A 12,781-nucleotide genomic window follows, 5' to 3' on the forward strand; every position below is an offset into this window, starting at 1 on the left:
ACAAAAACTATCTTTCTACTTCTGGGGGGATGAGGGAGGATATGAATGGGGACCTCAGGGACAGAGGGTTGAATTAATCACATACTTTAGTGTCATAATTGGTCTATGCACAGTCTCCTTCTCATTCCCCTTTAACTTATATTCCACTCCCTTCCCCTTCCCTAACACTAGAGGCAAACATTTACAGTTTTTGAATGAGTTCTTGCAAAATACATGTTGTTTTTCATATGCTTGAATTTCCAATTTATATAAGTGGTATATGTTGTTTACACTTTCGCTCAGCACCATATTTTTAAGATCTGTCAATGCTGCCATGAGCAATTCTCATTAATTGCTTCTAATTGTGGCTCAGTACTCCATGATGTACACGCACTCACATTTTCCCTCTCTCCATCCTTGCACTCCAAACACCCATCTCCATCATCAATGCTGCAGGGAGCATTCTCCTATATGTCTCCTTGTGAAGCTGTGTGAGAGTTTCCTTCACACACACACACCCGACACCCAGGGGTGGAAGTCACAGGCTCACAGTATGCAAATAATTATTTTGACTAAATAGGGTTACGTTGCTCTCAGCATGGCTGCAGCCAACTATCTGCATATCACACGCAACATGAGAGGTTCCTATGTACCCACATGCCTGTCAACACTTCGCATTACCCCATTTTCTGATTTTTGTCTGGCCAATCGTGTCATTTCTACCTGCAAAATATCCAAGGAATCCATCACTTCTCTCCTTCCCCACTGCTGTCCCTCTGTCCCAAGCCCCTATCACCTCTCACCCTGGCACCAGCCTCCTCCCTGTTCTCCGGCTTCTATCCCTGCCTTCCACCTTCCAGCAGGAGCCAGGGTGATCTTTATCCAGCGCAGACCTGTGCATGGCACTCTTCTGCTGAGAACTGCTCAGTGGCCACCGTGCTGTTAGGATAGAGTCCCAATCCCTGCATGTGGTTCCTGTACCTCCCAGGCCATAGTTCAAACTCTCCCTGTCCCTCACCAGACTGGCCCACCCTGGTGTGGTTTGAGTTCCTTGACTGTGCCACACCCTTCCCTAGCCTTTGCACACACTCTTCTCTTCCGCCTGACACACCTTTCTCTTTGCCCTCTATCTTCTTGCCTAGCTAATTTCTACTCATCCTTCAGATCTCAAATGAAATAGCTCCCGGGTCCCTAGAGTAAGCTAGCCTCATCCCCCACCCCTCCCAGCATTTCCCTTTGATAAAACTAATTTTATTATAATTACTGAGATACTGATATTATAGCTAGCTGTCTAGGTTTGAACCCCAGCTTTGCCATTTACTGGCTGTGTGACCTTGAGCAAATTCTGTCCATTCTCTGTGCCTCCTTTCCTCATCTGCCATCCCTTTGTGCCTGTCCCCTGATGAGGATGGTGACAGTCACCAACCTCAGGGTGGTCGTGAGGATCAAATGAGCCAACACAGGAAGATCCTTGGAACAGTGACTAGCACTAAGTTAGTGTCTATGGTTATTATCCTGTTTATTACTGTTCTTTAGGTGACTGTTGTCTATGGTGGGCTGTAAGTTGTTTGAGGGCAGGGACCAAAGTGCTCTTGTTCAGCAGGGCACCAATGCCCAGCATGGTATTGGGCACAGAGGGGAGCAACCAAATAAATAAATGGTAACTGAATGGCTGCACGAACACATGAGTCTGCCAATGCCAGGTCTCCTTTAACTGCTAGGCCAGTGCGGTCTCTCACCTCTCTTCTTTTTCTCCCAGGCTATGTCTGCAAATGTCCCCCACACTTCTCTGGGAAGCACTGTGAACAAGGAAGGGAGAACTGTACTTTTGCATCCTGCCTGGAAGGTGGAACTTGCATCCTCTCCCCCAAAGGAGCTTCCTGTAACTGCCCTCATCCTTACACAGGAGACAGGTAATCCCAGGAGAGGCCACCTGCCATGGGCTCCGGCTCCTTACCTTGGGTTTTGCACCATTAGGGAAAGCGCTCTGTACTCTGACCTCTAGAAAGTCCAATGGGAGGCCAGGGGAGAGTGCTGTAGGGACCTGGCTTCTAGGTTAGGGCAGTGGTCCCCAACCTTTTTGGCACCAGGGACCGGTTTCATGGAAGACACTTTTTCCATGGACCAGGCAGGAGAAACGGGAGATGGTTTCAGGATGATTCAAGCACATGACATTTATTGCACACTTTATTTCTCTTATTATTACATTGTAATATATAATGAAGTAATTATACAACTCACCATAATGTAGAATCAGTTGGGAGCCCTGAGCTTGTTTTCCTGCAACTAGACAGTCCCATCTGGAGGTGATGGCAGACAGTGACAGATCATCAGGCATTAGATATATGCTCCTTATAACAAGCATGCAAGCTAGATCCCTCACATGCACAGTTCACAACAGGATTTGTGCTCCAGTGAGAATCTAATGCCCCCAGTGATCTGACAGAAGGCGGAGCTCAGGTGGTAATGCTTGCTCACCCATTGCTCATTTCCTGCTGTGCAGCTCGGTTCTTAACAGGCCACTGACCAGTATGGGTCCGTGACCCAGGGGTTGGGGACCACTGTGTTAGGGCATCTCTCTCTAATCACCTGCATTACAACACTTCTGGAGGAGGAAGCTGCTTATCAGAGATTTCCCCAGCCCTGTTCTGAACCTACTGCCTCAGATTCACAAGCTGGGGCTTAGGAATCTGTACATTTAACCAGCTCCTCAGGTAGTTCTGGTCCTTGCTGCAGTCTGAAAATGGCTGAAGTGCTTATTCTCTCACTCTGGACCCGAATTTCCCAGTGACCTGGGGAAAATGGTTCCACTTGGGCAGGTGCTGCTGTGCCTGGAACCCCACTGCCAGCTGTCTGTGCCTCATACTGTGGGGGGCTGCGGCAGTTGCAAGGGAAACTATCATTCCTAGAATCCTAGAGGGAAAGAGACTTTGACAATTACCTGGTTTTAGGGCTCCCAAACTTGGGAGCCTTTAAGGAATCATGAAAGAGACATGAAAAATATAGATTCCAAGATCCAGCCTAGACCAACTGAATCAGAATCTCCAAGAATGGGCCTAGCTTCTATTTTTAACAAGCTCCCAGTGGATTCCTTTGCTATTAGCCCGTGTATAAGAGTCAGTGATGTAGCGATGTAGTTCACCCACTCATTTTACAGCTGCAGAAACTGATGCCCAGGCAGGGAAAGGGCTTTCCCATGATTACTCTGGGTATGTTGATCACCCCAGTCCTTTTTTTTTTTTTATTTTGTTTTGTTTTGTTTGAGAAAGAGTTTCACTCTGTCTCCCAGGCTGGAGTGCAATGGCACAATCTCGGCTCATTGCAACCTCGACTCCTAGGTTCAAGCCATCCCCCTGCCTCAGCCTGCCAAGTAGCTGGGATTACAGGCATGCACCATCACACCTGGCTAATTTTTGTATTTTTAGTAGATATGGGGTTTCACCATACTGGCCAGGCTGGTCTTGAATTCCTGACCTCAAGTGATCCAGCTGACTCGGCTGCCCAAAGTGCTGGGATTACAGGCATGAGCCACTGCGCCCGGTCGACCTCAGTCCTTTTTCTCAGCAACTGGTGTGTCCTGCCCTGCTTCCTGCCCTGCTTTGCAGTAGGGAATGCTATTCGTTCATGAGATGTGTTGGGAGGACATTTCACAGCTGAAAGTGTTGTCTGCATTTTAAAAGAGGACCTTGGGGAAGACAACATTTAACCCAGAATAACAACTGGTAGTGAAATTTCAGGCACTGAGAAATGTTTTGGACTCAAATGGGATGGGGCAAACTTTCCCAATAGCCCTCAAAAGTGGATAAAGCTGGCCACGGAAGTTTCCCTGGAGCTTCACACCATGGAATGCCAAGCTAGAGGTACCCTGAGAAATCGCATGCTTTCTCTGAGCAAGCTGCCCATTGTAAGGTGGCTGATCTGTGCAGTACCACGTTGGCTCCTGTGACCTCCTGGTGAAGCACAGCAGGGAACATGGGTGCCTGGCTGCTATAACTGGGCAATGCTGACTTGTATCTGGAACCCTGACATCATTGCTAGAGGGCAGCTGGTATGTCGATGTCTCTACTGCAGTGATATGGGAGGAAATCCGACCTCATGATGGAGAGTGTATCCAGTGCCTAGATCTCATTGCTGGAAAAATAATAGACATTCCCAGATCCTAATGGTCACAAATGAGGATGTAGCTGAGACCCACACTTTACTGGTGGAAGGTGGAAAGTTTTGATGTTGATATGCTTGATAATTACTTTTTTGGGGGGTGAAAAACAGGAGACGGTAGGTTCTGGGGGGAGCAGTCTCTATCCCATAGATCTCTGTAAGAGGGGACATGGAAAGGGCAATTTCATGACTCGGCCCCCTGACTACTTCTCTGTCTCTGCAGGTGTGAAATGGAGGCGAGGGGTTGTTCAGAAGGACACTGCCTAGTCACTCCCGAGATCAAAAGGGGGGACTGGGGGCAGCAGGAGTTACTGATCATCACAGTGGCCGTAACATTCATTATCATAAGCACTGTCGGGCTTCTCTTCTACTGCCGCCGTTGCAAGTCTCACAAGCCTGTGGCTATGGAGGACCCAGACCTCCTGGCCAGGAGTGTTGGTGTTGACACCCAAGCCATGCCTGCCATCGAGCTCAACCCATTGAGTGCCAGCTCCTGCAACAACCTCAACCAACTGGAACCCAGCAAGGCCTCAGTTCCAAATGAACTCGTCACATTTGGACCCAATTCTAAGCAACGGCCAGTGGTCTGCAGTGTGCCCCCCAGACTCCCGCCAGCTGCGGTCCCTTCCCACTCTGACAATGAGCCTGTCATTAAGAGAACCTGGTCCGGCGAGGAGATGGGTCAGTATAGCCAGAGATGCTTAGCCTCCGGGATTGATGGAAGTGGGTGGTGGTCCTAAACACTCCGTTATCTGAGGCACAGGCATTTTTAGCTACCACGCATCCAACCCTTTGGGATGGGACATGATGAGATGTGTTCAAGGTTACAGGGCACGGATGCTGGAGCAGATACCAGGTTTCTGGGGCTCATTCTATTGCACTCCTCTAAATTCCAAGTCACTCCATGGGATTGAGGTTCATGACAGAAATGTGTAGACCCTGGATAGGGTTGGGTAGAACCCTTGGAGTAAGAAGGGGGCTTCTGCACATTTGTGCTTTTCTGGGAAGGGAAAGGAGAAGTGGTCTAAGCTTCTGGTTGCCCAGTGTGAAAGTGCAGCAGCCTTGGGCCAGACCTGGCTGACCTAGAGGGGGAATATCACCTTCCTCTCGTCTTTGGCTCAAAAGGAGGTGCATTAGTAAAGCACTTCATGTTTTGGCATAATCATCAGCAGTTACAATAGGTATTTTCACTATGTGTCAAATAGGGAAACCGAGGCCCATCAAAATGCAGTGACTTGTTCTAACTAACCCAACTAGTCAGTAGCAGAGGCAGGGCTAGCACCAACGGCTCCTGGTCTCCTGATTTCTGAGCCACATCTCATTTCATCACTCTCCATGATAGACTCCATCACACCTGTGAGTCCAAACTGTGTGTGTGTTTCCTTCAGTTAAGGGGATGAAACTTACCAGTAGGACTTGGGATGGAGTTACTGTATCCAGCTGTGGGGGTGGGTTGCATGGAGACATCCAAATCCTTCCCTTGTTCACTGACCCTCAGATTAGTGGCAGGGATTTGCAAGATGGGCTGGCCTTGGGTCAAACCTCTAGCCTTGAGCTTGTCCCATTGGATTCTATATATCAACCTAAGCCACCAGAGACAACCTGCACTATACCCACCCACTCCCATCTCCACCACGCTAGGTTATATATAGTTGCTATAGAGCCAGCTGAAACCTTCCCTAGGGAAAATGAGCTCACCCTATCTCGCTGTTCCCTTTCAGTGTACCCTGGCGGAGCTATGGTCTGGCCCCCTACTTACTCCAGGAACGAACGCTGGGAATACCCCCACTCTGAAATGACTCAGGGCCCTCTGCCGCCCTCGGCTCACCGCCACTCAACCCCAGTCGTGATGCCGGAGCCCAGTGGCCTCTATGGGGGCTTCCCCTTCCCCCTGGAGATGGAAAACAAGCGGGCACCTCTCCCACCCCGTTACAGCAACCAGAACCTGGAAGATCTGATGCCCTCTCGGCCCCCTAGTCCCCGGGAGCGCCTGGTTGCCCCCTGTCTCAATGAGTACACGGCCATCAGCTACTACCACTCGCAGTTCCGGCAGGGAGGGGGAGGGCCCTGCCTGGCAGAGGGGGGCTACAAGGGGGTGAGTACGCGCCTCAGCCGAGCTGGGCCCTCTTATGCTGTCTGTGGGGCGGAGGGGGCACCTCTTGCAGGCCAGGGCCAGCCCCGGGCGCCCCCCAACTATGAGGGCTCTGACATGGTGGAGAGTGATTACGGCAGCTGTGAGGAGGTCATGTTCTAGCTTCCCATTCCCAGAGCAAGGGAGGCAGGAGGACAAAGAAAGACTGGACTTGGCTTATTTCTTCCTGTCTCGTAGGGGGTGAGTTGAGTGTGGCTGGGAGAGTGGGAGGGAAGCCCCCACCCCCAGCCCAGGCTGCTGTCCCTTGAAATGCGCTCTTCCAATCCCCCAGTTTTAGTCCCTGAGTGTGGAGGGAAGCTGAGGATAGAGCTCCAGAAACAGCACTAGGGTCCCAGGAGAGGGGCATGCCTAGAGCACTGACCCTGGAAGACCAGGAACAATTGACTCCCAGGGTGGGCGAGAGATAGGCAGTCTCCCTGATCTGCTATCTCTCAGTCCCCAGGGCAGAGCCTGATTGACTGTGCTGGCTCAGCTTCACCAAGATGCATTCTCATACCTGCCCACAGCTCCATTTTGGAGGCAGGCAGGTTGGTGCCTGACAGGCAACCACTACGCGGGCCATACAGAGGAGCTCTAGAGGGCTGCGTGGCGTCCTCCTAGGGGCTGAGAGGTGAGCAGCAGGGGAGCAGGCACAGTCCCCTGTGCCCCTGCCTCAGTCGAGCACTCACTGTGTCTTTGTCAAGTGTCTGCTCCGCGTCAGGCACTGCTTTGCACCAAGGAGAAAATGGTGATGGAGGGCAACAAGGACTCTGAGGAGCATCACCAGGCCTTGGGCCCCAGAGATCCCGCTCCTCAGCCTACACACAGAGGAACGGGCCCACCTCAGAGTCACACCACTATCCACCAGTCAGGGCCTGCCAGGAGTCTACGCAGCTTTGAACCTTCTTTGTTAAAGAATTCAGACCTCATGGAACTCTGGGTTCTTCATCCCAAGTTTCCCAGGCACTTTTGGCCAAAGGAAGGAAGGAACTAATTCTTCATTTTAAAAATTCTTAGGCACTTTTTGACCTTGCTGTCTGGATGAGTTTCCTCAATGGGATTTTTCTTCCCTAGACACAAGGAACTCTGAACTCCTATTTAGGGCAGGTTGGAAGCAGGGAGCTGGACCGCAGTGTCCAGGCTGGACACCGGCCTTTGCCTCCTCTCCATTGCAAACGCCTGCCCATCAAGTGTTACCTGCAGTGACTCAACCCTATGCATGGAGGGTCAATGTGGGCACATATCTACACATGTGGATGCCCATGGATAGTACGTGTGTACACATGTGTAGAGTGTATGTAGCCAGGAGTGGTGGGGACCAGAAGCTTCTGTGGCCTTTGGTGACCTCACCACTCCCTCCCACCCAGTCCCTCCCTCTGGTCCACTGCCTTTTCATATGTGTTGTTTCTGGAGACAGAAGTCAAAAGGAAGAGCAATGGAGCCTTGCCCACAGGGCTGCTGCTTCATGCGAGAGGGAGCTGTGTGGGCGAGAGCCAATTTGTGTGGGTGGTTTGCGGCTGTGTGTGTGACTGTGAGTGTGAATGACAGATACATAGTTTCATTGGTCATTTTTTTTTTTAACAATAAAGTATCTTTTTTACTGTTATTTTCTGTGTCATTTAGCCTGTTTCGGGTCAGGGGGACGATGCAAGGGTCCACAGGCCCTTCCAATATTCATGGATTTTGGGAGTTGGAAGGGATCCTAGAGATTGTTAAGCAACAGAGATTCCCAGCCTGGCAACATTACCTACCCCAGACACAAAACCAGAACTTCTGGGGGTGGCGCCCAGGAAACTATTTGGAAAAAACCCTCTGCCTCTGATACAACTGTCTGCAGTGGTTCAAGCTCCTCCATTTAGATGGGGCTCTGAGGCTCTGAGTGATGAGTCCACTAACCAGCAGGCTAGCTAAAGCCCGGAACAAGACCTGGGGCCTCCTGCCCTTGCCAGCACCCTTTGCACTGCATGGCATTACTTACGGAGAAGGGACTTAACTATCACAAGTCTTGGGAAGCTAGCCTTCCTGGGACCCAGAGTCAGCCTGTGGCTGCTATTCAATGTTAGGTAACATGGGGTGCCTTAAAATGGCGCCGTACCTTAAGATGGGGCCGGTTCCAGGTTCTTCTCCCCTCCTTGACTGGGCACTGTCTGAACCCGCCAAAGGAGGGCCAATCAGAAAGAAGCATCTCCCACCTTCCCTTCGGCCCGCCCCCAGCCCAATCCACGTAGGCCCAAGGGATATAAAACCCAGCACACCAGCAGCCCTCTCTCTCTTCTCTTCCTTCTCCTTGCGTGGTGCTGCTTGATACCTCCAATAAAGATCTCTTGACCGCGACCGGTGTAGTTTGGTCTCCGCCTGGCCCCTTTCATTGGTGCCGTGACTCGGATCGGGACGCCCCACCCCCCTCGGTGGGACCCCGATCCCTTTCGGGCTCAGTCCAGACCCCGGCCGGTCTTTGCTCATTCTCCTGTTCGCCAAGCTGTTCGCCCAACACCGGCCTCGTCTCGGTAAGTCTTCCCCTCCGGGGTCTACCTCTCTAGGCAGGCAAGAGACCCCACGAAGCGCCTCGCCTCAAGCCCCTAAGGCCACAGTAGACCCCAAATAGCAAAACTGGCCCACATATCCCCTAGACAACCAAAGCAAATGGCCCACTTATGGGTCTCTCGATCCTAACATTCTCCAGGATCTCTACAATTATTGCGAGCGAACAGGAAAATGGGTAGAGATCCCTTATATCCACGGCTTCTTTCTCCTACGGGATAGACCTAACCTTTGTCTCCCTTGCAAACTGCAGCAGCTCCTTGCCGCTCTTAAACCGCCAACCTCTCCCTCTGCCCCTGACTTCGACCCAGCCGACGAACCGCCCCCATACCACCACCCTCCGCTGCACCCTCCGGCCGCCACCCAACCGGGAGTTGCCCAGCCTCCCGCTGCCCGCCCCCCCCACGCCCTCAACTGCCTATCCTGTCAGCCCCAGCCTTCAGCCCCCCCACCACTCGCTCAAAGTCACACCCCCCCCTTGCCCCCCTTAGAGAGGTGGCAGGAGCTGAAGGTATTGTCCGAGTCCATGTCCCCTTTTCTATGGCTGACTTATCACAAATAGAAAAACGCCCAGGCTCCTACACTTCGAATTCTGCTTTATATATCAAAGAATTCCAATACCTCATCCAAGTTTATAGCCTTACCTTCCATGACATCTATATGATTCCTTCTAACACCCTCCTCCCCGAGGAGCGTAGGCGAGTCTAGGAACAAGCTCAAACTTATGCAGATGAGGTTCATCAAACAACCCCAGCCCTACCGCTAGGAGCGCAGGCAGTACCTGAGCATGAGCCCAACTGGGCAGCCCAAGACCATTTCGCTACTTGAATCATAGCCGGTCTACGGAGGGCAGCTCAAAAGGCAGTTAACTTTGAAAAACTTCATGAAGTCATACAAGATAAAAATGAAAACCCGTCCGCTTTTCTAGACGGCCTTACACAGGCACTCCAACAATACACCAACATAGATCCTGAAACCCCAGACAGTAGGCAACTCCTCATGTCCCATTTTTTTGCTCAGAGTTTTCCTGATATCAAAGGTAAACTAAAAAAACCTGGACAAAGGCCCCCTCACCCCTCAAACCAAGATCTTAGCGACGGCATTTAAGGTGTATCACAATCGAGATGAGAAGGCAAAGAGGCAAAAGTACCAGTTACTGGCACAAGCCCTTCAAGCCTCCCCTCGATCAAACGGCCATAAGTTGTCATTTGCCCATCCATCCCAACGTCAGCCCCCAGGGCCCTGTTTCAAATGCGGAAAGGAAGGGCACTGGATCTGAGAGTGCCCAAATCCCAGGCCCCCCAACTGGCCATGTCCTAAATGCCACCAATCTGGGCATTGGGGCGTAGACTGCCCAGGCTCCCGAAGGGGGGCTGGGCCGACCACCATCCCAACTCCCGATCTTCTAGGATTGGCCATTCAAGACTGACGGGGCCTTAGGACTTCCTTCCCAACACTAATCATCACCACACAGGAGCCCAGGGTCTCTTTAACAGTGGATGGATGTCCCATCACCTTTACCTCCATCACCTTCAACCCAATCACCCTCCCACAATCCACCTCACTCATTGCCTTGGTGGCGAGTTCCATAGATTCGCTCCCAGCCAGCATCCTTAAAAACCCACATCACTTCCCCAGCCAACCCCAATATCCTCTCCCCGTCTCCAGCCTGAAAAGATTACAACCAATTATTTTAGACCTCTTAAGAAAAGGGTTCCTCAGGCCAACCCATTCTCCATTTAACACCCCTAAAAAAACCCAATGGTACGTTCTGCCTCATCCAAGACCTCAGCTCTTATCCTCTATTCCTCCTAGTGCCACACATTTCTCAGTCATAGATCTTAAAGATGCCTTTTTCACCATTCCCCTCTCCCCTCAGTCACAAGACCTGTTCGCCTTCACTTGGCACAACAGCTCACATGGACAGTGCTTCCCCAAGGGTTCAGAGATAGCCCCCACATCTTTGGTCAAACTCTTGCCTCAGACCTACAAAAATTACACTTTCCCCAGTCCACCCTCCTACAATACGTTAATGACCTCCTCCTATGCAGTCCCTCTCTAACTGTCTCACAAACTGACACCACCTCTCTTCTCAACTTCCTTGCTGACCGAGGCTACCGAGTATCCCTCCAAAAGGTCCAGATCTCCCTCACTCAAGTAACCTATCTAGGAGTCCTCCTTGCCCATGACTCAAAGGCCATCACCCTAGACCGAAAGTGCTTCATTAGAAGTCTTCCCATCCCAAAAACCAAACAAGAGATACTTTCCTTCTTAGGACTAGCAGGCTACTTTAGAACTTGGATCCCCAACTACTCTTTATTAGCAAAGCCCCTATATGATCTCTCCCAAGGTACCCCATCCGAGCCTGTAGAGGCCACAGTCAAGCAGCCCTTCCTGTCACTCCAACAGGCACTACTCAAAGCCCCAGCCCTACATCTTCCAGACTTACAACAACCTTTCATTCTATATGTACATGAGCACAATGGCTTGGCTCTTGGAGTCCTAGGTCAGATGCACAGACCCACCTTTGTGGCAGTTGCATACCTATCCAAACAATTCTGAGAGCGAACTCGGCCTGCAGGGAACAGAGTTTTCTCCTTTCCCTCCTCACTCATCCGGCCTGGGTTTCTTCCCGTCTCTCGCTCAAAAAAATCCTGGTACCAGGTAACCCACGGCCCTCGGCCTTACAGAGGCCCATCAGTTCGTTTCGGTGATGACCGGCTCGAAGGTTCTGACTCACAACACGGCCATCGGCTAATAGGGGACGCCCTGTTCAGCCAGCCGCCGTATACATATACCCCTTCCTCTCTCACCATGGGAGGCTCTGCATCCCTGCCGGCGACTAGACCCCACCGTGTGAGGGTGGGCCCCCTGCCTTCGGGCCCTGGCTGCAGCCTACCTACTACTTCAAGAGTCAAAGAAATTAATGTTTAGGGCAGCTGTTGTCATTACCTCCCCCCATCAACTCAAGGAACTCCTGACCTACAAAAGTCTACAAACCCTTCCCCCTTGCCACGTACTGTCTCTCCTAGTTTCCTTCCTGCACGATTCCGCTGTAACTTTCCAAACATGTGCACCCCTCAATCCCGCCACCCTCCTGCCTGTCTCTCCTTAAACACGAACCCACAAACCCCTCTAAAGCCAGGCACGCCCGTACCCCACAACCCTCTCAAAGTTCACATTTCTAAAACGCCCTCCCTTCCTACTATTCCTAAGGCGTAAGCTGCCGCCCTCATGCCTGCTCCGAGCCTGCTCTTCTGGCTCTCCGCCTCTTACATCTTCTTCTACGGACCCTCCTCCGCCAACAGTCCCACACTAACAATCCCGCAGCGCCTGTAAAACTGAATGGCCCCAAAACTATGGGTGTCCCTGGACCAGCTGTGTTATGAATTAAATCACCAAAAAAACCAGACAGACAGACCCCATTCATATATTATGTCATCAAAACAATGCCTCATCACATCACCGACCCAGCCAACGCAATCTGGGGCCAGGCAGCCACAGGGGGAATATACCCAAGCAACACCTGGTCTTATCCAGCACAAACTATAACCATCACCCGTAACCTAAAAACTGACTCCCAACAGGTTCTAGCCAAAATTAACACAACACCTCTCAGGTCCCTATTTCCGATTGTTTCTTACACGCAAACATCAACAAACCCCCTCTTGCTGCGGTTCCACTATCCAGCTCCATAAACACAAGCAACTCCTCCCCGCCGACCACCGGCTTTGTAATCTCCCATGTCCCCCTCCTTGCCAACCTCAGCGTCCCTATTCCTACCTGTTACAACACCAGCTACCACCCCCCATTGCCCCACAATGTAACATGCAAACAAACTGTCACCCCCCCCCAACTTTCCAGCTCCAGACGGCCTTTTTTTTTTTTTTGGTGTAACGGCCATTAATTCCTCTATCCCTGGCCCCTGCATACCCACCACACTAGTCCCTCAACTCGCATTGCTCTCCTTCT

General features: G+C 51.4%; 2 protein-coding genes across 5 annotated transcripts in view; one reads left to right on the top strand and one right to left on the bottom strand.

The window, feature by feature from the left end:
• FAT2 (FAT atypical cadherin 2) overlaps positions 1-7,874 on the top strand; it is an 86,694-nt gene extending 78,820 nt beyond the window's left edge. The window contains exons 22-24 of one of the 2 annotated variants that reach the window (XM_055285568.2): positions 1,739-1,892; positions 4,361-4,818; positions 5,859-7,874. In XM_055285568.2, the coding sequence (XP_055141543.1) occupies positions 1,739-1,892; positions 4,361-4,818; positions 5,859-6,391 (1,145 nt within the window). In that variant the 3' untranslated portion in view covers positions 6,392-7,874. Of the gene's footprint in view, positions 1-1,738; positions 1,893-4,360; positions 4,819-5,858 lie in introns of those variants that run through there. The other variant, XM_055285569.2, reaches the window with a different exon arrangement.
• Positions 1-12,781, bottom strand: part of SLC36A1 (solute carrier family 36 member 1) — an 82,786-nt gene that overhangs the window by 13,978 nt on the left and 56,027 nt on the right. The gene's annotated exons all lie outside the window — the stretch shown is intronic.

Source organism: Symphalangus syndactylus, chromosome 7 (genome assembly GCF_028878055.3).
Source record: "Symphalangus syndactylus isolate Jambi chromosome 7, NHGRI_mSymSyn1-v2.1_pri, whole genome shotgun sequence".
Lineage (NCBI taxonomy): Eukaryota > Metazoa > Chordata > Mammalia > Primates > Hylobatidae > Symphalangus > Symphalangus syndactylus.